Source organism: Heliangelus exortis, chromosome 21 (assembly GCF_036169615.1).
Source record: "Heliangelus exortis chromosome 21, bHelExo1.hap1, whole genome shotgun sequence".
In the NCBI taxonomy this organism is placed as follows: Eukaryota; Metazoa; Chordata; class Aves; order Apodiformes; family Trochilidae; genus Heliangelus; species Heliangelus exortis.
This window is the reverse complement of record NC_092442.1, coordinates 3,417,103-3,441,941: the sequence shown is the minus strand read 5'-3', so window position 1 is coordinate 3,441,941 and position 24,839 is coordinate 3,417,103. Positions and strand designations below refer to the sequence as shown.

The following is a 24,839-nucleotide window of genomic DNA, read 5'->3' as shown; positions in this document are numbered from 1 at the left end:
CCTGACATCCCCTGTCTGGCTGCTGTTCTTCTGCTGTCCCCCTTGTACAGGGGACCTCTGCGTCTGGAATTTCCCCTGCATTTTATAAAATGCTCTTTGTGGTAAAAGGAATTGAAAGCCCCTTCTGATTTGCATACAAATATATGATATTAGTGTGCCCTGGACAGCTTGTGATGTTTCAGAATAGCTTCAAGGCATTGCTAAGCAGAAACAAGATGCAAATGAGAAATGAGATGCAGTCACTTGGAAGTGTGTCCAATCTGAGTGCATATTTCTACAGATTTGATAGAAATCTTCATAACTGGAGAAATTAGCTGTCATCTGCTGTAAATCATCAGGCACTAATTACCCTAGCTGCTCACTCATACCTCATTCTTCTGTCTCACAGAAGTGTGTGTGGCTATAAAAAGAGGGATTGGGTAAAAAAAATCCTCTCTCCCTGGAGTCCATGATGTTAGAGGGCACAGAGGCTTTGCTCCATCAGACCTTGAAAGCTGCCTTTCGTTCTCTCTAATTAATTAACTTATTTATTTTACTTTAACCCTTTGAATCCAATTTTATTCCAGTGACACACGATGTGCTGACAGCCCTGGAGACACAGCTGCCTGTGCCTGGCAGGTAGATCTCTTATCACAGGCTTTTTGGGGGGGCTTCCACTTCCCAAGTGGCCTGGAAATCTGGAAGCTGTGTGGGAAGGTGAAGTGTCCAAGTTCTCATGGGCTGTGTCAGTGAGTCAGGCAACAACGTGACCAGCTCAGAGGTTGTGCTTGCACAGAGTTAGGTGGAGAACTGTTATCCTCATGTCATGCCTTGCCATCAGCTCTCAGTTTAAGGCTGGTAAAAATATTTGCATCTCCTTTGGCTGGTTCCAAAGCAGCAACATCAGGCTAAGGAGGTATGGAGCATTCAGAAGGATATGGCAGCACAGTTCCAGTGAATTCAGTTAAAATGTAAGCAAGGTGATGTAAAAGGAAAGGTGTGGAGTTGGTTCTGAGAGGAAGAGCCCAATCACTGCTGCATTGTCTCTGGAAGAATCTGTAAGTGACTCTTTCCTTTGTTGGTTTTGTACAGCCAGAAAACCCTGAGAACAGGGCTGTGAAGACCATAGCCACATCCACACAAAGCCAGCAAAAATCTTCCATATCTCTCCAAAAAGAGCTTTTTGTAGATGCTTATTTTAATTTCCTTGCAGTTTGTGGCTTATGGCAGTTTCCTGACTCATTGTCACTCTGGTGTGGTGATATGCCAAGTTTTCCAATAAGGAAAATAAGGGAGTGGTGAGTCACTGGTTGAATTCATATGCACTTTGATTTGCTTCATCATTATCTGTGCTGGTTTTATTTATTTTAATTAGTTCATACACAAAGCCTCTGAGATATGTTTCACTGCATGAATTAGCTGGACTTGTTGGGCTTCTGTCATGATTAGAAAGCCAGAAGACAACCAGAGCTTTTGGTGGCCCACTTTTTCCTGCTTTAGAGTGCATGAAGAGAGTCTGAATGGAGAGAATCTTTGAATTTTCTGAGATTTCAATAAATGAAATAAGAACATTCCTGGTTTTTGAGGTTCTGGAATCTGTTGAGGCTGCTGACTGGATCTGACATGTCACACCAGGGGCCTTTTTCCTTGGTAAAAATTGTTTCCCACTGTGCTGGGGCAGAGGTGTTGCAGTGCAAAGTGTGTTGCATGGGTTTTGTCAGGTCAAAAAGTAGAAGGAAGGAAGGAAAGTTTCTGCTTTGAGCAGAAGAGAGCCAGAGATGGCTGGGGATGGGAGGAAGGTCTGAGCACTTCTATCTGAAAGCTGTTGATGCTTCCTGTCTTTCAGCTGAATTGCATCAACTTTAGCTGCCACCCCCAGTACCCAAGTTGTTTAAAGCTGTAACAGCTTCTGGTTGGTTTACAGTTCCACAAAAAGAAATCTTCCCAAGTCTCAATGAATAAGTTTATTTTCAGGTTCAGATGCTAAGTCAGCTTAGCCTGTCCTTTTAGCCAAGTCACAGCTAATTGAAGTTTTTCCTTGGCTTGTGGGAACTGCAAGGCTGATTAAGATAGGATGAGGCAGGAGTCTCACAGGGAGATGAGACAGGGGGAAAATTAAGGATCTCTTTATATCCATAGGGAGCTGTGTGGTGGGGGTGGGAAGTGGCACTGTGAGCAGTCTCAGATCTGACCCCTGGCATTTTGCAGTTTTCTTGGTGAGAGTTGTTGCTGCATTGGATCATAAATGGAACTTGACTTGTGTTTTGGAATGTGTTTAAGCTCTTGGGCTCATGTTGGCCAAGTATCCCATGTTCCCCATTCAACAAGGGTTTCCTTCCCAGCCATAGTCCTGGGAACAGGCCTACACTGTAATTAGGGAGATGAAGGATTTGATTAGGGTGTGGTTTTGCCAGTGAGGCACCCAGTTTTTGGCAGCCATGGTTGCATTCAAATTCCTATTTGTTTTGGTTTTATTTTTTTTAAATTTATTTATTTACTTCTTAAAATCTGAGCAGGACTGGCTGTCCTGTGCTGCCTTCCCTAGATACCCTGACCTGTGCTAATCAATTCCACACCTGATAATCTTTTTTTATCTCCTCCCACTCTTGCAGGCAATTTTGTACTAAGACTGAGCATACCACATTACACTGGAGTCTGAGTTATGGTAGAAGAGCCATCATTTATTACTACCCCTGCCTGAGAGGGAGAAGAATTTGGTTTTTAATATATTTTCTTTTTCAAGCCTTTGGTTAATTGCATTCCCCCTTTTTTTTTTTTTTTTTTCCTAATGCTTAATTACTTGTTCCATGCAGTGCAGGTAAGCCAATAGCCTTTGGGAATGAACAAATAACTCAGACACTTCCCCACTGATATTATAATAATGATAAATATATTGAATGGAAAAAGGGGGTGTGACAGGTGCTACAAATCTCAAAGGATAATATTGGTTTTGGTTGAGAATAGGAATGTCAACTACAAACCAGACAGATTTATTTTATTTTTTTTTTTCTTTTGTTTCCCAAGCAATAGTGTGCTTAGCAGAGGGCACAGCACCCATCACACTGCAGGTGGTGCTGAGGACAAGCAGCAAGTCCTGGGGTGTATCCCAGCTCCAGGAGTGTGCCAGGTTTGCACCCATTTCAGCCACAGTCATCTGGGACCCTGTCCCCTTTCTGCATGTGCAGAGAGTGGGAGGCTCTCAGTGTCTGTGAAGGCTTTGAACTCACCTACTCTGGGTTTGTTTTGGTTTTTTTAACAGATACTGTTAAAAAAAGCAGCTGTTTTGTGGCCTGTGTGTGATTGCAGCACTGGGCACCAAGATCCTGGCTCCTTCTGATCCCTGGCTTGAGTTGCTGTGCTGGATTTCCCTCTTTACTGTCTTCTGTTTTATTACTCAGGGAAACCCCTTTCCAAACATGCCTCTGTGGGTGTTGGCAGTTTCTTTTTAATGCTTTCTAGGTCACAAGTTTCTTGCATGCCAGAGTGAGCAGATCTTAGGAAACCCTCCTTTTGATTTACCTCGTTGCTGGGTTTGTTTTGCTTTTTAATCCTACAACCCTATTTCAAAACCAAAGCCTCTTTCACTCCTGTGTTGTGTCATGTCATGCAGCAGTGGAAATGAGTTTTGCAGAAAGAAAGTCCATGTGTATGTCCTGAGGAAGCTCCTGTCAATGCTTCCAAGCCCCATCTCCCCACCCATCTAGCAATCCTAGAGAGCTGCTTTTCCCATGTAGGACAGGGAAAGCTTTCCTGGCAACCCAGAGAAGGTGGTGAACCCTACTTATAGTTTAAGACTTGGAAGTTCTTGTGGCAGTGGGAGTTTATCAGGAGGTACAAATCTCAGCAGGGCTACCATGGTGGTTTGCTGCAGCTGAGTTTTTAAGTAGGGTCCAAAGGGAAGATGGTGTTGAAGAGCTAGTGGGTGGCTGAGCCAGAGGCTGCCTGTTTGAAGCTCGGGGATCTGTGTGTGAACTGCAGTCACACCTTGAGGTTGCAGGGAGGATGTAATCACAGAGACCTCAGAATAAACTTCTCTCCACCTAATCATTCCATAAGGCTCTGAACAGACAGGTGTGTGCACCACTCCTCTGCCTCCTTAATGCATCATTTGAAGCAGGTTGAATATGGCTGCAGGCATGAGGAAGAGCCTGGTGGTAGGAGGGTGGCTTGTGCCTTTCATGGCTAGGAGGCCAGGGCTTGGCTATCCCTGCTTTGTTACCTCCACCTGGGGCAGCTGGTCCTGGAAAAACCAGGGAACATAGCCTGGGCTGGAGAATGCCTTCATAAGGAGGGGAGGTAGGTCCCAAGAGTTAATGAAGGAAAAAGAGCTGTCAGCAGAGACATTTGAGAGCCAGGAGAGTGTGAAACTGGGTTCTCCTCTACCTCCTTTGAGGCTTCCCCCAAGAGATGTGCAAGTCCAGGCTGTAATGGGACAGGAGAGAGGGTGCTGGGGGCACCCAGGATTGTGGCCAGTGCCCAGTTCACATCCTCTGGAGAGTTCTGGGCTGAAGCCTTTCCAGAACCGTAATATCTCCCCTTGAAAATGTACTTTAAAAAGCCCCCATGTGCTTTTTAAGGAAGGAGTCCTGTTATAGCCCATGTGTGGCAGTGTGTAGAGAACATGGATTGGGGTTTCTGGTGCAGAGCAGGGTGAGCTGAAAACCTGTGGCTTTGTTTTTGTAGCTTTGTGCTCAGTGCACAGGCAAACATTGGGCTTTGCACCTGCCTTGGAATCAAATCATAGTGCTTTGTTTTGGTGAGGGCTCTCCCTGGGAAGCTCTAATGTCTTTCTGCTTTGAAATTGGGATTTCAGTGTGGCTTAGCTTCTGAACACTGTGTCTTAGTGTGGGGACTCTATTAATATTTACAGGCAGCAGTGGTTAGGTGAAGAGCCTACATTTCTTTTAAATATAAAGGACAAGCAATGCACTCTGCACACTGGTTCTCCTAGGGACAAGCCTGTAAATGATGGTTACCTCAACATCTGTACTGAGATGACCTTCTGTTCACAGCACCTTTTTACCCTGTACCTTCCAGTCTTGCAGATTTTGTTTTGTAGTAACTCAGGTCAGTAATGCAAAGTGCATCGAGTGGCTTTGCTCCTGTGTCATCAGCACCACCTCCCTCCCTCTTTGGAGCCTGAACCACACACTTCCAGAAAAATTTGCTTTTCTCAAGGCATTTCCCCTAAAGCAGAGATAACTTAGGCCTTTAAATGTGGACCTGCATTCCAAAAGCCTCAGAATCAGCACTTTTAAATTCACTGTTTGTGAAATGGCCATTAAAGAATGGGAGGCAGGAGTGTGCTGGATCCTGCACTAGAGCCTAGAAACCCTCTGACACTGGAGGTGGATGAGGTCAGCCACATTCCCCTGCCCCATTTACTTGACATTCCCTCCCTATCTAACACTTCATACCCAAAGACAAATCTTTATCCCTCAGATTGCTCTTAAAAGTCTTCTTCATGCCCAGTGCCCACAAAAATCTGGGAAGTGCCTTTGTCAGGTAGTTAGACACAGGAGACCTGGTAAAGTGACCTAGATAGGGCTGCAGCAACTTGTCATTCCTCTGTCTGGGTTTCCCAGTCAATCCTGTCTCTGTGCCCATCTTGATCAGCACTCCTGGCTAAATGCTGCCTGGGTTTCATCTCATTGAATCCCAAGCTCTACATCAGCATGAATCCAGTGTCTGGTTCAGCTGGTGAGGTGCTTGGGAAGGTTGGCATCATGTTTGCTGTCTGCTTAAGCTCCATGTGCTTAAGGAATGATAGGTGGGACCAGGGATGTGTGCCATGTATCAGGAACAGCGTGGCCAGCAGGTCCAGGGAAGGGATTCTGCCCCTGTGCTCAGCCCTGGGGAGGCCACAGCTTGAGTCCTGTGTCCAGTTCTGGGCCCCTCAGCTCAGGAAGGAGATTGAGGTGCTGGAGCAGGTCCAGAGAAGAGCAACTGGGCTGGTGAAGGGATCCAGCACAAGTCCTGTGAGGAAGGGCTGAGGGAGCTGGGGGTGTTGAGGCTGGAGAAGAGGAGGCTCAGGGGAGACCTCATCACTCTCTCCAACTCCCTGAAAGGAGGTTGGAGCCAGGGGGGGGGTGGGCTCTTTTCCCAGGCAACTCTCAGCAAGACAAGAGGGCACAAGAGGTCTCAAGTTGTGCCAGGGGAGGTTTAGGTTGGACATTAGAAAGAATTTCTTTCTGGAGAGGGTGATCAGGCATTGGAATGGGCTGCCCAGGGAAGGGGTGGATTCTCCATCCCTGGAGCTATTTCAAAAGAGCCTGGATGTGGCACTCAGTGCCATGGGCTGGGAACCACGGGGGGAGTGGATCAAGGGTTGGACCTGATGAGCTCTGAGGTCCCTTCCAACCCAGCCAATTCTAGGATTCTATGTAAGCACAGAGATAGCCCAAAGGGCCAACAGCCCTTCTGAGGGACTTTCTCAGGAAAGGTGGGGCCTGATAGCTGCTCATGGCTGGTTTGAGATCCTCCTGGGACATGGGGATGAACTTGAATCCAAGAAAGTGCCTTGGCAGCCACCTGGGGTGCCTTCCCTATCTTGGATTGCATCAGGTGTTGGGAGACACCTGGGAGCACATTTCCACGAGCAACGTGATCATTGTCTGGAGCTTGGCTCCAGCCATCTCTGTTTTCCCATTGTCTAGAAGCAGAAGAGAAAGTCAAAAGCTCTATCATTTTCCTGGATTCTCCCTTGGTCTGTCATTTCTTAATTGTATCTCTAAATCTGATTAAAGTTTGGGGTGAGTCATTGTCATGGTGAGATGGAAAGAGAGCTGAGCAGATTTAAGAGAGGAGGAGTGTCTTCCCATGTGAGCATGCTGAGCAGGAAAGCTCCCACAGCAGGGAGAAACTCCTACCACTTCATACATGTGTTGCATCATCTGCTTGTTTCTGCCTCTAATTTAATGCTCTAAATCCCATTTCAAAACACTTGTAGTCCAAAGAGAATATAAAATAGACTTGGAGTAGGAAATTCATGCCAATTAGACATGCAGATCTCTCTTAATCATCTGAGACCTTCTTCCAAGCTGACACAGGACTGATAATTGTGGGGCTGTGTTGTCCTGTTGCATTGCCTATCCACAGAACCTCCTTTTCTCTCCACCACCAGAACAAAGTTGTAGGCTTAACCTGACTGCCCTTCAGTGTCCTAAATCCATTTCATTTGTGGCTACCATTGTTCAAGCTTGTAAAAACACATTCTGACCTCTTGTGGAAAAAAGCCCCATGGAACTGTAAAGCCATTGGCACTGGACAGGATAATTTTTTTGCAATGAACTGGAAGACCTCCTCTGCTCTGCTGTGTGGTCACCATTATAATCCTTTCCACTTGCTCTTCTGGTTTCTGATGCAAATCCCAAATCCCCTTCTCGTTGTGGCTGTGTTTTCCATTGCATCCCTGCTCCTTGTGATGCTTGGTGCCCTGGCATGGCTGGGGATGTGTTGCTGCAGGCAGGGCAGGCACCTTGCAGGGTGGTGGAGGAAAATCCCAGAGGACTTGAGACTGGGAGGGACCTGTGGAGATCATAGAATCCTAGAATTGGCTGGGTTGGAAGGGACCTCAGAGATCATCAAGTCCAACCCTTGATCCACTCCCCCCGTGGTTCCCAGCCCATGGCACTGAGTGCCACATCCAGGCTCTTTTGAAATATCTCCAGGGATGGAGAATCCACCCCTTCCCTGGGCAGCCCATTCCAATGCCTGATCACCCTCTCAGTAAAGAAATTCTTTCTAATGTCCAACCTAAACCTCCCCTGGCACAACTTGAGACCTCTTGTGCCCTCTTGTCTTGCTGAGAGTTGCCTGGGAAAAGAGCCCAACCCCCCCCTGGCTCCAACCTCCTTTCAGGGAGTTGGAGAGAGTGATGAGGTCTCCCCTGAGCCTCCTCTTCTCCAGCCTCAACACCCCCAGCTCCCTCAGCCCTTCCTCACAGGACTTGTGCTGGATCCCTTCCCAGCCTCCTTGCTCTTCTCTGGACCTGCTCCAGCACCTCAATCTCCTTCCTGAGCTGAGGGGCCCAGAACTGGACACAGGACTCAAGCTGTGGCCTCCCCAGGGCTGAGCACAGGGGCAGAATCCCTTCCCTGGACCTGCTGGCCACGCTGTTCCTGAGCCAGCCCAGGATGCCATTGGCCTTCTTGGCCACCTGGGCACACTGCTGGCTCCTGTTCAGCTTCCTGGCAATCATCTGTTCCAACCTGGCTGCTCAAAGGATCTGCTTCCTCAGGCAGTTTAAGGAAAGCAAGGATGCAGCTCTTCATTTCTCTTTTTCCATCACTGGATCAGTCTCTTTGGTGCCTGTGGTTGTGCCTGTTTGCTGCTTGCCCAGTTGAGACTCTGTAACTTGCCCCTTGTGCATCACTTAGTTTAGAAGCTATGAAAGCTGCCCAGGGGCTTCTACTATGAAAACACCACCTGAGAAGTCTGCAGAAAGGGTGAGACACCAAGGGGGAGCAGGGAAGTCATTGAAGCCCCAGGGGGTTTCCTTGGCTAATGCAGAATTTGTTTTTGTTCATCAGATATCATCTAGAAAATGAAATCTCAGTTATTAATGGAGCAAATGAGGGAAGGACAGCCAAGAAATGCCAGGCCACCTTGAAAGTGGAGGTAAATCTGCTATCCAAGAGGGAGCTAGGTAGTTCTTCTTGGAATTACAGTAGACAACAGTGCTGCACAGGATAGGCCAGCAGAATGCACTAAATATTTGATGAAATCAGGCACTAAATACTTGAGAAAATTACAGATTCACAGAATAATTGAGGCCACTTCTGGAGGTCATCTCATCCAAGGCTCCTGCAAAAATCAAGCTCAGGTCTGTGTCCTATTGGGTTTTGAATATCTCCAGGGATGGGAAATCCACAGTCTCTCTGGACAATCTGTTCCAGTGTTACCCTCCCAGTAAAAAGCTTTTTTTTCTTACGTTTAAATGGAATTTCTTGGCTTTCAGTTTGTGCCCTTTGCCTCTTTTCACCAGGCACCAGTGTGAAGAGCCTGGTCTTCTTTATCCACTCTCCTCTCAGGTATTGATACCTGTTGGTAGGATTTACACCCTTCTCCACCCCAAGCCTTCTCCCCCTCAGGGCTAAATATTTTGGTGGAGAGAAATGGAGGGAAGATTGTTCTAAGAGGTTGAAATAATGTTACTGGGCAGAAGTTGCTAAAGCCACTCTGAATAGTGCCCTGGGTAAATGGTGATGTACAAGTAATATGAAATAGGACAAATGAGCTTTTTTTTTTTTTCCTCTTCCTTCTCTGGATCTTTTTTTCCCCTTTAGTAGCTTTAATTTATGTGTTTTCTTGGCATTGTCTCAGATGTCTACTGGGAATAGTTATCTCTGGATCTTTTATCTCTTTGTGCTTGTCATTCAGTGTGGTCCTGACAGTCCCAAAACCTGAGATACTTGTGGTGAATGAGTTCAGACTGTGGCCTGGTTGATTCTTGTGACCTGCAGTGATGAGCAGAACCACTCTGCAAAGCTTAGGATCAAATTTTGAGCTGGAGGTGAACTTTTATAGAGGGTCAGTGTAGTTGGAGAATGGTGTTTCTTGGTTTTAAAAAAAAACAACTTGTATATCCTCACTTTTGAAGAAGACAGGAGACTAAAAAAAAAAAAAAAAAGGAGGTCCCAGATCTCAGAGTAACTGTCTCTGTTCCAGACCCAAGAAGTCAGGGTGTAGTTTGTTCAGGTCTAGGGATCTGTGTCTGATACAACTGCCCCATCCACACCATGGCAAGTTGTGTGTGGCCCCCAAGAGGAGCCATAAAAGCTCTTGTGGCTTTTCCCTGGTGGTTACAAAGCCACATCTGTTCCTCTGCACCTGGCATTACATCTATTTCTATCTTTGATACTTCAGTGCTAATTCTAGAGGAATATGTAAAGACTACAAAAGCTGTTAATTTAAGAGTTAAGAAAAGACAGAGAAAATTGGGTTTGGTTCTGCTTGTAATTGCTTTAAAGCTAAACATTTGGTCATTTACCCACCTTTCCTGATTTGAAATTTATTTTCTACATTTCTTTTGGGAAGTGAGATGCTCCCCCCTAAACCAATTAAATATGAAAACTTCCATCATTGCTCCTATCACTGTGTCATATCTCCTCCCAACAGAGATTTGTTAAAACTTGTCCTGGATTTAGTTTGGCTGTCTTGTTCAACCATTTGAAGCACCTAAGGCACAGAATGAGTTTCCCTGCATTTCTAGAAAATTACAGAAGTAAGAGGTCTTGCAGAAAACAAAAAGAAACCACTGATCTTATTGAGGAAGCAAGGAAAGAGCAGTTTCAGAGGCATGAGAATTTAATTCCCAAAGTCTTTCCATGATGTTCTAGCTCCCAAACTTTGCTGTTATTGCAGCAGCCCAGAATTGTTGTGTGTGGCTGTAGAGAAGAAGCTGATGTGTGGATGTTAGGAGTTTTGTTTCTAAACTCCTGGAATTTGAATGTCTGGTGATACTGCATGGGAGGTTTGAGTTGTATGTTTTTCAAAGGCTGAAAGCACTGAATTTCTTCTCTCTGTTTTCCTTGCAGGTGTGTTACTAGACATCCAGCAGCACTTTGGAGTCAAAGACAGTGGGGCTGGTTTATTACAGACAGGTAAGAGTGTTTGTTTTCTTGCTGGGCTTTGTAACCTTTTTCTTTTCACAAGGCTTTCAGATTTCTTCACTTATGGCCCTTGGACACATTAGCTGTGAAATACACTCTTGCTAGGAAGATGAGTGAACATGAGGAGGGTTGGTTTTTTTGTTTGGATTTGCTGGTGGACAGGAGATCATGGTGTGTTTGAGTTGGGTGCAGAATGGGACAAAAGTAAACAAACCTAGTGACATTATTTACAACTAAATTGAAATAAGAGATTGCTGCTTCCCCTAGATCAGAAAACCAACAGCAGGATCCTGTTGTTCTTACTTCTCTTAACTCTCTGTAGGTTGGTAATAAGTGTGATGTGTGTTGCCCTTCCTGTGCTCTGCAGAGAATCTGCTGAGTGCACTGTGTGCAGTCAGTGTACTGGGGAGTAGAGTGTGGCAGGGAGATGTAAAACTCATCAAGATAAGAACCTAAGGATGAAAGCTGCAGGAAAAGCTTAATAATCACTGCATTCATGGTACCTCATGGATTAACAATATCCCTATGATTTTGGTGCTGATAGCTTCAGACTTTTCTCTCCGTGGATTTAAGGAAAAAAATGATTGCAATTGTCATGTCCTTTAGATGTAGCAGGTATTTTAGTGTTGTAGGCAACTACAGACAGAGCTGGGCAACCCCAGGACAACCCCAGCTTTTCTGGCCTTTAGTCCTGAGGTGGTTCAAAGGAGTGTCTTGGTCAACAGGTTGGATTTGGTGACATTGAGTAGCAGTCTCATGTAGAGATCTTCAGCTCTGAGAGTTGAAAGGAGTAGCCAGAGAGCAAATGCAGTATTTTAAGGAAAGAAACAGTCTAGTTTGGAAACTTCCTAGTGAGGAAACTTCCTACTGCATTATTAGTTGGGCTCTGAGATCTGTGGTTGTCTTGTCACTGTCATCTCTCTGAGGGAACCACACTGGTACAACTGTATTTCTGAAAAAATGAGAATTCAACTAGAATTAGAAATAGTATGCCAGAAACATTTTTTTTTTTTCCTCATGCTGTCACAGAAGATACCAAATGCCTGTCAGGAGCTTGTCCATGAAAACACTAAAGCATCAAATCATTCATTCTTTATCATCACACTGGGGGATGGGATGGGAGCTCCATCAGTTTGCCTTTGATTTCAAAGGGTGTGAACCACATTGCATCTCCTCCTTTTGATTTTCTGCAGCCTGTGCCACCACAGGGCCCTCAGCTGTGGTTACAGCTTCTTGGTAATGTGGGAATACAAACAATTAATAACACTTTGTACTAGGGCTGTAAAAATTCTGTCCTTGTGGGACAGCAGAGTTCAGCTCAGCTGATGTGTGCAGCACACATCCAGAACAGGAGGCCTGAGCTTTACAAGTGTTACTGATTATAAGAAACATCAATCAGCTGTGCCCAGAGTGGCACTGGTTGTCAATCTCAGGCTCTTTTCTACAGCAATTATTTGTATTTATTTATTGTGCTCAGTTGAACAGGTCCTCAATGTATCATTAGACACTAAGTGCCTTCAAGAAAAAATTCTGGTGGAAAAAGTCACTTGTCAAAGCATATATTTAATCTTCTTTCCCCTCAGTGGATGAAATCCTTCTGCAGATGATTTACTGACAGCAAGTAAGAGCTAAGCTCCAACAGGACATTTAATTTGTTAATTGCAGGAGGTGTTATTTATTTTTTTTTTTAGCAAACACCCAGGGCATCCGAATCAGCATCTCTGAGATATTGCAAGCTTTGTGCTGAGTGTGTCAAGAGTTTTTTTAGCTGCTAACTGGTGCTTTAAGAAAACCATCATTTTCTCTCTTTTTGTTTTTGTTTTTTGCTGACCTGAAAACTGAGGGCTTGACATTGCCCCTGCAATATAGATAATGATGAATTCATCACAGTGCCATCAGAGGAGAAGAGTGCTCACAAACTAAAATACCCTCATTTTCACATAAGTGAGAGTAGGGGCACATAACTGAAAACTTACTGAATGTATTACTTCAGCTTAATAAGTTTCTGTGTTGGCAGCTTGCCCATGGCCCATGTGCCCTTAACCCTGATGAAATAAAAGATGCTGCCCTAAACCACCACAAACACTGCTCTTAATCTTTTGCCTGCTCTCTAAGCCTGACCTCTCTAAATGTGCTAATTGGGAAAAATGGATGCAGAGTGTAAAGAAGCCCAAGGTTGCAGAGATGCTGGTTGAAGAGCTGGGACCAGGACTAATATCTCCCAGACCTCTGTCTTAACCTTGAGTGGTTCCTTTGCAAGCAAAAATATCAGAAATATCATCATATTCCCAAGGGAGGGTCCTGCTGACTGAGTGATGTGAGATGAAAGACTGCTCATCCTGAATATGTCCTCTGAATAAAGACTGGATTAGTCCTCACGTTGTTAATCCTGCATCTAAATGAGTTCTAAATCAATTTACAATGTTAATGAGGGGGAGTGAAGTGTAGTACTCACTGGCAGTTCATATCACTCATCAAACAGGCTTTAAAAAATAATAAAGAAAATTCTGTAACTCGGAAACAAGGCTGCACACAGTGTTTTAGGAAGAGTTGGTACTGAAAACTCAAGCAGCAAGAGGAAAAGAAATGCACTAAGGGCAATGTATGACCCTGCATTCATACATAACCCATAACCCAAGCTCACTCCAAACATCCAAAAGCCAGTTCATACACTTGCAGCTTCTTTTGCTCTCTGGAAAGCAAAGGTGACTGTTGCCTTAGGAATTGTGGGGCCAGCATTTGAATTTTTCCCTTCTTTTATATTAATCCCAAGATACCAGCTGCTCTTTTTCTAAGAGATACAAGGAAAGATGGTTAGAGTGGCACTGTAACTCCCTGGGCAGCAAAAATTCACAGGGATACTCCAGCCTCATCCATAATGGAAGGGAGCAGAACATGACAGTCTCTGGAGCAGGGATCCTGTGACAGCAAAGGACACACTGACAGATGGATTGCAAGTGCTGCTTGCTCAGTAGCATTGTAGAGACACAGGGATAACACCATGTTGATTCCAGAGCTTCAGTTGGCTCTTGATGATGCAGTAATTCTGTGCTGATCTTCCTCTTTAAAGTCCTACAGATACAGATCTATAAATATTAGTTAAGTTCACTACAGGTCTGCATCCAAGCTTTCTTCTGCTTTTCATTTCTTCCTGGTTGCTTTTCCCAGCCAGAGGAATGATAATCCTGGCTGATCTCTAAAGGTGATGGAGCATCTCCCTGCCTACTTGAGCTGTCCAATCAGTCAGTACATTTATAAGCCACACCAAAAAAAGTCTTTCCCGTGTGTGAAGTTGGGTCAGAGCAGCAACATGGATTCCCCAAAACTCCAGACAACAAACACCAAGTCTGAGATGATGGACAGCTGGATTTTTCAGCTGCTCTGAAGCAGTGTTCCCTAGCCATGTAGACACTTAGAGCCATGGCCCAGTGCTCTGCTCTTGGTTTTCAGTAGATTTTTTTTCCCCCTTCCTCAAATTTTGCTCTCATTGCTCTGTCTGCTTCCCTTGCCCTTGGATTTATTCTGCTTTTGTGTCTCTTGCCAATGTCTGTTCAGCACACAGGAGCCTGGCTCTCCATACAGTTTGTCTTCTGTAGATCTCAGAATGTTTTCTGAAGGGAGGGACAATGAAGTGGACCTTTTGCTCCAGGTAGGGGACCCAAGAAAGCCAGATGGGAGAACTGACCTGCCCAAAGTCACACAGTGGGGCTGAAGCAGAGCCAGAATGAGACCTGAGGTCCAGTTCCTGACCACACAGCATTCAACCAGGCTAGTGCTTAGACCCAGAGAGCTGGTCCTGGGTAAGGGGCACCTTCATTTTCTGGCCTAGGCAGCTCAGGGAGAGGGACAGAAACCAGTGGGGACTTCTGGAAGTGGGAACTGTGAGGCATCAGGTGGAGGGATTGCATTGAGAGGCAGAGGGAGAGGTGTCTGGCTTCAGGAGGAGCATGGGGATGCCACTAGAGGAAACTCTGGTGACAAAAAACTTCTGCCATAAGGTCAGAACCAAGGAACTGTAAGGAAGCAAGAGATCTGGAAGGACTCATTAAAGGTGAATAATCACAGATAACTGGGGCTCTGAAGCAACTTGTCTCTGCTCTTGTCTCTCCATCTCTAGAGAGAGATGGGCATTCTCCCAAATGCCTTTCAGCCCCTGGGTTTCCAGGCAGCCTTGCAGTGCCAGGTACTTCCTGAAGTCTTGCTTTGAGTCCATTTTTCCTGTATGGGTCAAGTCCAACTAGAACCAATGTCCATTTGAAAAGGGAAACCTTTACCTGCCTGAGTTCTGCCTCTCAAGCTGACCTTGCAGTAGGTTGCATCCTTGCCAATATGTTAGCAGTGCTGGGATTGTATCAGCCAAGCAATAAGTATGTGAAGCATGTAGGGGACTTTAAGTCGAGTTCAATAATGGGATAAATCAGACTTGCTAAATTGAAGGGTGTTTTTTTCAACTCTCTTTGTCTCCCATCTTCTTGTCATTGCCTTATGATGACAGCATGTACAGCTCTCACCTTTTTTATTTACTCCACACAGACACCACTGCCTCTGGAGAAGATGTTAACCTTGAATATGTCTTTATCACATGAGTTGCAGGTGCTGCATATCTCTTTTCTACCATCTACTTCTACCTGCATACAGTCTCATTCCTCATCTGTGCTGTGCATGACTAAACCAAACCTTCATCTTTCTCTCCCTCCTGCACCTGCTTAACTTTTCTTCTTCCTAGAACAGAGGAGCTCATATACTGAACACTTTCTTGTTTTCTATTTACAGTTCATGGGCTTTCCTTTTCAGTGAATGATTTAGCACCAGAGCACCTCCCAGGGTCCTGGTATTGGTGACCAAGACAGAGCTGCTTTGTAGCTGCTCTTCTTGATTCATGGCTGCAAATGGTTTGGACTACCATGTCCTGCCCAGAGCATGTCATGCCCCTCTCCTCCCCTCAGTCAAGTTCTGCATTCTTAAATTCTTAAATCCAAGTGATTTCAGTGGCAATCTGAGGCTCTCAATGCCAGGACAAGGCAGAGCTCTCTGCCAGAAGGAGATCCTCTAACTCATACCAGCACTGTGTAAAACTTTTTTATTAGTCCTCCATACCTGATTTTGAATCATTTTTACCCCAACTTCTCCATCCCTCTGTAGCCTGGCACTGATCTGGGGATTAAACAGCTTCTGTAGGACAACTCCAGTTTAAGCAATGAAGCTGAAAAAGCAGAGCTCTGCACTCAGTGTGCCTGAATGAATGTTGTGACAAGGGCAAGATTTTACTTTAAGAATGAGATGAGATAGCCCAGAGCCTGATTATTGCCTGCATATAAGTCCTTTACAAGTTCCAACAGTCCTTTTTCCCTGTGTGCTAGAATGGTGTTGATATTTTAAGAAGTCACAGCAATCTGAGGCTGTGATTCATGAAAGCATTTAAGCCTGTTTGGAAATCCCTCTGAAATCAAAAACTCAAGTCTTTTCTTGAATCAGTGAGCTGGTTATAGGAAAATGGGATTGTGCCCTAGCTCAGTCCCTTGTACATCAAGGAGCAAACTATAAAAATGCTGTTAAGAGTGTGTGCTATCCCTGGACAGCCCCAGATTGCAAAGTAAATAATCTTTGGTGGGGGGGAAGGAGCAGGGAAGGGAGGGGAAGGTAACCTTGCCTCCTGCTGATAGGAGGGAAATGCTTGAGCTAGTGTTGCACTTCATCTTTTTATTGTACATGTCAGCAAGTGGGTGCAGGCTACTAGGACAGGGAAACTCTCCAGACTGGCTTCTCTTCATTAATATCTTGATTTTATGATACTGCATGGCCACTTACACAGCACAATAATTCATGTTGCTGTCTTCCTGCTTTGCTGAAGGGAAGGTTTGTCCTCACCACTGGCCTTTCAGACAGGACAGGTACTTGGGCTGGTTGTTGGGTGAGGAATTTGGGCTTTTGCTGCCTGTGGCATGTCTGTTCTGTAAGTAGATATTGGCCTCTTTTCCCTTAGGCTGGAGCTCAAACACCCCTTGCCAAGGTTGTGTTCACTTCTGTGATTTATTACAATTATGAGGGAAGAGATTTCCCATGGATTTTAGAGCAGTAATTATTCATTCCACCCCAAGTCCTAACAATTTTTAAGATAGCCTTCCCATCTCCCCCTACACATGTTCCTCAAACCTCAGAAGTTCATTCAGGCTCTTTATAGTGGAAGATGGGATTTTTGTTGGTATTCTCTAATGCTTTTAAACAACTTCCTCAGCATACCAGCTAAGCAGTCTCATGTAGCAGGCATCTCCACTGTGTTTTGTTTCATGCACAAGTGCTTCAGAAGGGTTAGTCCTGTTGTCTTTCTCATTAACACCATCTTTGGAATTTTGACAGAGGGAGATTTAACATTTGATTTATGTTAACAGCTATTTTAATGCCATTTTTTTGGTATTTAATGGCCACCACTTGCTGGAAGAGAGGTGTGTGCTCACATTCAGTGCCTCACAAATAGTTTACTTCCCCTCCTCCTGCTCTGCAGTGACACTAAAAGTTTTTGGTACTAAGTGGAATACAAGCTCAGCTTTAATTCTTGCTTCTCCCTGAGCCTCTAAGTTTAATTTTCAATTATGGTGACCAGAGGATTGTTTATGTGTGTTCTAAATCAGGATGAGCCCTGTATTCCTTCTCTGTCTCCTGATCTGGGTCTGTGCATACAGCTGCTGTTGGTACCTTTTGGGCCCAATTTAAAGGTAAGCATTAGTCCAGAGGGGAAGAATTTTTTCCTTGGCTTTAAAGGAAGCTGGATCAGGGTCTTCTATGAACTGTGAGTGAGAAAATAGACCTAGGTTTAATAATATGTTGTGTATATTTTATGTGCTTCATCCCAGGGCAGCCATAAGTGTTCTCTCACAAGAATAATCTTAAGATTATTTTGGTTTTGGTCTTGCCTCCCACACCTGAAGAGCTTTCATTTTCTTAGAGAACAAAACCTACAGTTCTGCAGGGGAACATACTGGGTTGGGAGAGCTGTGAGCAGCCATATTCATACAGGGCTCTGCCATCAGGGGATAGAGAGGTCAGGCTTGGTCTGTGCCCTCTGGGTGACTTCTAGGTTGATATGGTGGAGCTGGAAGCATTGCTGATGGAGGAGGTGGTTGACTTGGGAAAAAGAGATCATGTGGATAAACCACACAAACTGGAGTTGTCCTACAGAAGCTGTTTAATCCCCAGATCAGTGTCAGGCTACAGAGGGATGGAGAAGTTGGGGTAAAAATGATGAAAATTAGGTATGGAGGACTAAAAAAAGATTTTACACAGGATCTCCTTCTGGCAGAGAGCTCTACCTTGTCCTGGCATTGAGAGCCTCAGATTGCCACTGAAATCACCTGGATTCAAGAATTTAAGAATGCAAAACCTGGCTGAGAGGAGGAGGACAGTGGGGTAGGACATGGTGGTCCAAACCATAGAGCTCTGACAGAGTGTGAAGGAGCTCTGGAACACTGAAGGTTTCATCTTGCAATGAAACAGCAAGAGCAGTGCTGTTGTCATGCTGTAGGCATCCAGAACACTCTGTATCCCAGTCACAGAATGTCAGGGGTTGGAAGGGACCTCTGAAGATCAAGTCCAACCCCCCTGCCAGAGTAGGACCAAAACCAGGGCAGGGGCACTCAGAAATGCAAGTAAGTACTCTGTAAGTCCTCAGTTTTTTTGTAGTGGTGGAAATGCTGAGGCCCTTGACCTATCTGTGTGATCATTTTGCTTCTCTGATGTCCTCTTGGGTTCCAGGGGGCTTTTCAGCCAAACCAGTGCTTCTCAAAATTTTGGGGCTGTGTACCAGACCACTCTGCATCCTTACAATCAAACTTCTACAGCAAGTTATCCTCAGACCTCTATAAAAGTCACACTGCTGTGTGACTGACTGCCAAGAACTTGCTGTCACCTTGGGAAAACACAGGTTTGGGAACCACAGCCTTCAACTGTTAGAAGCTGCTGAAAAAGGTGATGTTTTTCCAGGCAGAGCAACTGCAGTTCAGCACAGGTTGCAGTCATTCCCATGGATGGACCCACACATGCTTGAGGAGGAGTGTGACTCATTTGGAGACACATAGACCTGGCTTGGAAAATGAATTCCAGGGAATAGGTTACATAAAAAGGGAACATTCCTCATGGTATTTGGTGGTGTTACCAGCCTGCAGAACTAGATTCCAATTAACACAAGTAACTCTGAACTGCATGAATGCTGTATTGTTAAACTAATGAAAAATAAATCTCCTGATGGGCTCCCCTTGTCCCCAGTATATGCACATATTCCAGGAGTTTTCCTTTCTGCTGATGTAAGATTAGAAAGCAAAGACCAAGTTACTGCTTAGGTATTTGCAGGGAACCTTAGTTTTGGAAGGGAAATATTACTGGCTGTAGCTCATTGCTTCTCCCAGTTCAAAGTTCTCAAAGCTAAATGTGAATGTGCATAAACATTTTTGGTTGAAAACTCCAGTTTTCAAGTTTTAGTCAAATGACTGAGAGTGACTTAGGATACTTAGCTATCAAATCACAAAGTTGATGTTCATCACAAAGATGAAAAACAAATTATTTGAGGGGATGAATAGGAGAAGAAGGGGTATGCACACACTTTTGTGTTCTTTGCTGCTGCAAATGCTTTGGTTTTCAGTGGAAAGGATGTTTCCAGGGAAAGGTCAGTTCTCACCTATTCTATTCCCCCACTCAGTTATCCATCAAGTTATTCCTAATCAAAAATTTAGGCATTTGCAACCATTTCTTCCTTCCACACTTTCCACCCACTGATGTTTGCAGAAGCAAGATTTATTTTATGTATCCCCCTGCTCCATCATTCTCCTTGCTCTCTTTAGATGAGCTGCACTGGAGATGTGGCAGCTCTGTCCTGTTGCAGGGCAGCAGTGGGAACACTAATGGAAAGACACCTTTCCTGCAAAGAGCTGTCTTAAAGAAATAGGTAGTTCTAGTAGCCTTAACTTGCTTTTTAGGTCCTCACTGATTTAAAATGGATGGTTATAGTAAATTACTATTGGAGTAGACTTGGAAGTGAATTAGGGAGGCAGTACAGGTAAAGCAGTTTGAGCTTTGATTTCTTCTTACAGTTCTGCTGAGAGCACTGACCAAGGTGCTCTCTTCTCTGGGTCATTTCTTGTTTCCCTTTCTTCTCTAGATCATCATTTTTTAGAGGCAAAGACATCTCCACCTACCCTCTGAGTCTGGTAGGGTTAAAGCTGACCTTGGGAAGAATATGGGCTGACTGAGAATTTCAGAGGAGGATTTGTCTATCTGGTGTTTTTTGGAAAGTTTGTTTTGTTTTCCTTCAAGGATGTTTGAAATATCCTCTGAAATCTTTGCTTTTAGTTCTGCTTTAATCACAATTATTGGTTTTCTCCTTCCTCTACACCCCCTGGGATGTGAGTGGCCTGGCCACCACAGCAATTGATGGTGTTAGCTGTCATCTTCATGCTTCTCTATTCAGCATCCTGTGGTTTTGTCCAATCTACCTGGCAATATAAATAACAATAAAAGTGCCTGAGTGCCCCATGGCCACACCTTTTGAGCACTAGAAACCATTGACAGAGCCTGACAAAGAGAGCTACTATTTCATGAGTGACTACAATGAGTCATGGAAGAAAGATGGGGTGAGTTAAAAAATAACTTTGCCAAACACACACACGGAAAAGGAAGGGGATTTTTTTTTTTTTTTTTTTTTTTTGCTCACTCTGGAATGTGCAGGGTGCTTCAGAGATCCGTGTGTCATTGAACTGAGTTGCACTCAATTTTAAGCACATGGTCTGCTTTTAAAAGCAGCCTTCCATTTTACAGGTGTGGCTTAGGATACATAAATGCTTAACTTAGTAACCCTGCCTGCAAATCAAAGGAGTTGTGGGACAAATTGCAGCAGCAAAAATGCTTCCAGGGTAAATTGGAAGCTCAAAATTAGTGACTGAGCTGAGTATTCTTTAGAAACCTGATGCTAAAAATAGCTATTAGTTCAGAAGAGCTGGCATAAAGAATTATTATGGAGAGAGTCATGCAAATGTTTGACTGAATAAATCCACCTCTTTTATCACATTGAAGGTAAAATTAGAGAACAGGAAGATTAAAATGTCTCATCATTTTTACTCCTTTGGTCCCATCTTCTTCTTCCCCCCTCCTTTTTGTTTGGAAATGGACATCTTGCTCTGTCCCCTGGATGCCCCCCAAGCAGGGGTCCACAGGAGTGCTGCTGGTCTGTAGAAATCCAAGGAACTGCTGTGTTGCTGTAGCTCATGATGCTGAAACTGTCATCAGCTTTTGCTTAGAAAGAGGATCTGTCTGAAGGTTGCTTTTTTGGTGTTTTTTTATAAAATATGATCTGTTATATCAGGGGGGTAGGGTGGTAAGACAAAGAGAAAACACTAAAAGAAAATATCTCTGGGAAAAAAAAAAAACCAGGGAGAGAACATATTTTCCTGAAAAGCAAGTTTTCCAAAGTTGCCCTTGTTCTCATTGAGGATGTTTTATGGCATCAAAGGTAATAATACAGGATGTTACACAATGGATGCTGAATTTTCACTAAGAGCTCCCCAGTGAGATATTCCTAGCAGCTGCTAACATTATGCCTTCCAGTGACTTGGACAGCCCAGTACCTGACACATTGAGCTAAGAAAATGTTTGCCTTGTGTATTAAAGACAGATTAGTTTTTCTTTTTTGTACTGAACTGGTTCTTTAGGGATTGGCAGTCCAGAAGCTGGACTTTTGTCTAATCACCAGCCAACAGGACTGCTGGCAATGCCATGACAACTTTTTTCCTAGGTTTAGTTTTTGGCTGTACAGGACAAAGCTGAGTTTGTCCTCAGACAGAGCTGAGTTGTCCCCTTGGGACATTGGTGCTGGGGCAGTCTTAGGGGAGGGGATGGAATGGGTGCTGCACACAAACCAACTTTACATGGTCACTCATCAGTCTCACCTTTTACATTCTTAGGCTTGATTGAAATGGGCTTTTTAAAGACTTCAACCATCCCTGGGTTCACTAAATATTTTCTTTCCTTTTTTCCATTAATGTAATTGATGATGCATGAAGGCCTTGCATTTGCAAGCCTTGCACATTGCAGTCTTCATTTCAGGATGTTATTTTCCACTAGTGCTCCTTCTACATGCAAGATGCTGGGCAGGAGAAATCTAAAAGAGGAATTATTTAAAAGAGAGGTCAGTTATGCACTGTGGTTGTCAAAACTCCTGTTAACCCAGGGATCTTTTAGAGAGGTTGTGTTGGTTTAGCCACTGATGCCAGATGAGTTGCAAAGCTCACTCCTGGAGCTGCAGCTCAACTTGGTATTAAAATGTTTTTGCAAGTGAGGGATGGCACTCTGGAAATTCATCTGGGTGATTGATTTAGAAATAACAACTGTAAGACAGGCAGAGACCTGATTCCTTCCCCAGGGCAGTGATGAGCCTTTGCCTTTTACAAACCATGGCAAGCTAAACACTGGGATATGTCAGTATTTCAACAATTTCCTTAAATGAATTTATCCCTTTTGGAAGGCCACCCAGCCACTCTGAACCACTTGCTCTTTGTCTAAATTGCCATTTATCCCAGCAAGAGCATTTCTGAACCCTGCCAGCAAAATTAAATCAGTGAATGATTTCTGGCGAGTAGCACTGGCCCCTTCCAGCCAGGGGAGAACCTTCCTTCCATCCTTCCTTCATCCCTCTTCATCCCAGGATGAATCCTGCTTGTCACTGTGGGTGTTTATGTGGGGTCTGCTCTTTGTTCAGCCTTGTCTCTTGTCTGACAGTAGATCTGGAGCTGCAAATTGCAGCCCATGGTGATTTTTTTTTTTGTAGTTATTTTGTGGTACAAAAGCCTAATGAAGTGGGGCAGGAATTTGAAAGAGTTGGGTGGGTAAAACCTGTGGCTCTGTAACCTGGCAGAGTTGTTTAAGTGCTGATGGGTGTTGTGTAGGATCAGATATGATGCAGGAAGTATTTCTGGTCCTTGTCCTCTGCTGGGGTCACTGCTGCTGCTGAGACTCCCTCAAAAGTGGGGAGTGTCCCTCGTGTGGGACACTCAGGGCTGTGGGAACTGAGGGAATTCTGGATGTCCTAAGCTCATGTTCCTGGTTCCTCTGGCTCACTGGTGGATCTTATTAGAAGGCTGGAGCTTGGGGGTTGTCTGGGCAGCCTGTCTCTTGTTGTTCAGATGCCAGTTCCTAAAAGAAGAGTAGGTGGAGTTTCCTGATATATTTAACATAAGAGAAAGCAGGGTGGTAACTGCTGAGAGTCTCCTGCCAAAGGTAGATCTTGCTGTCTGGCACATCCAGACTCCTCCCTGACCCCCTCTGTTATCCAGCCTTGGCCAGTGGTTCAGCATTTTATTGCCATGCCCTTGCAGCTCCTGGTGAGTTGTTTTTGTCTGAACACACAGAGTGTCTGTGACTGAGCAAGTGTAATGACTGGGGTAATAAAACAAATACAAATTAGTTCAGGGCACAGGGTAAGTGAGAACACAAATGGCTCCTTCCTTGCCTTTTAGAGAATTTGTGACTCATAATGAAACTAGACAGCAAGTGCATTTACACTCCTGATGTCTGGTCCAGTTTGGCCAGCCAGCCCTGCTCCTACTCATATTTTGTCTCCACATGCATGTCCTTCCTTCACTTCCTTCTTACCACAGTAGTTCTAAAGTTAATCTGTATTATTATTACTATTAAAGCTAGTCTGTATTATTATTACCATTACTATTGCTCTCATCCTTAAAAATAGGAGGGGGAGGATGGAGAATGTAAAGGCACATAGAATAATTAATGTCTTGAAAAGGCAGGGTGTGTGGTTTTCTTGTTTTCCTCATAATACAGAACCCATCACTACAGGGCTGTTTGCTGGAAAGCACTCCACAAACTTACCAGGGAATGCTGTGGAAATAAATGCTGCAAGAAGTGTTGTCAGAGCCAGAGTTTAAAAGCCCAGCTTATTCCATGGATAACAAATGATAATTCTTGGGAGGGCTGTGAGTAATTCAGGTGCCTGTGTAGGAATTCTGTGTCCTTTCCTTGCAAGGATCTGATTGCTGTCACTGTCACAGACAGGATGCAAGACTACATGGGTTTCTGATCTGCTGCCATTGTTCTCATGTTCCTATTAAGTGGTGTCCTCAGGTTACAGGAAAAATCTTTTATTGGGGGACTTAGAATTTATTGGCTACCAAAGCCTTAGGCAGAAAGATGGACACTGCTGTGAGGGGGAAGCTGTGAGGTTCCATCAAGAGATGCTTCTCTCTCCTTCTGTGTTGATGCTTTGAACTGAAACTCAGCATTATAGAAATATCCTCTATAAAATCAGTGCAGTTTTGGCCCAGTCCCTGATGGGGGGTGGATTATATATCTATAAAGAGCTGTCATTGCATGAAACACTATTGTATTTTACAGGCAACTCAGAAATAAGCAGGCAATTGAGCAAGATAAAATGCTGGAATTCCCTCTGTGACCAGCAAGCAGTTTTTTACAAGTCCAGGTTTGGTGGGCAGTGTTAAGAAATTTGTGTGCTTGCTCCATAACTACTCCTGAATGTGGCTATATTGAGCATATAGGAGGGGGAAAGTTGGAGGAAAACAAGACAATCCCAGGCTGTTGGATTAGCATCAAACAAAAGCCAGAAACCCCCCACACCACAATTGCTTTTATATCCACTTCTGTGAACTTTAGAATATTCCCATGCCAAAGTGATTTCTATTTCTAAAAAAAAAAAAAATAAAATTAATTAGCATTAGGTTGGATGGCAGGGTTTTAAGAGCAATGCCCCTATTGAGGCTGCCTGCATCTTAAGAGTAAATGAATAAAATATTTCAGATGTCCTCTTGAAGTTCTTATGATAAGAAGCAATACATTTCCATCCCTTAAAATTCAGTTTAATCTGACCCATGTTTCTCTTCCTCCAGATATCCAGAGGTAAGTAGTGTAAGCCCAGCATGAAAATTTCTGCTTAGAAATTTAGAAAGATCTGAGATGACCTCTGTGAAGGAAGTTGGCTACAATAGATAGAGATGGATCAGCATTTTTTTCCTTCAGATTGATAATTTTCTTAGATATTGAGGGTTTATTGCTTTTGAGAAGATGCCCTTTTCCTGGAGCACTCTTGCAGATACGTGGCTTGAATTGGAAAGGCATCAATTTTGCAGAGGAGTGGTGTGAAAGGAGGTTGCCACGAGGCTGTCAGTGGCAGCTGCATAATTAAAATGAAGGTATGGCCATTTTCCCTTAAAAAGAAGGAGCATACGTTTTGCCAAG

The 24,839-nt window shown here is 44.2% G+C and overlaps 1 protein-coding gene across 4 annotated transcripts in view; it reads left to right on the top strand.

Annotated features, from left to right (window-relative positions):
- SPNS2 (SPNS lysolipid transporter 2, sphingosine-1-phosphate) overlaps positions 1-24,839 on the top strand; it is a 139,653-nt gene that overhangs the window by 26,946 nt on the left and 87,868 nt on the right. For all 4 annotated transcript variants that reach the window (XR_011730042.1, XR_011730043.1, XM_071764819.1 and 1 more), the window contains exon 2: positions 10,518-10,583. Coding sequence is in view for 2 of the 4 variants with exons in the window: in XM_071764819.1 (XP_071620920.1) it covers positions 10,518-10,583 (66 nt within the window). In the remaining 2 variants the exon portion in view is untranslated. The remainder of the gene's footprint in view (positions 1-10,517; positions 10,584-24,839) is intronic.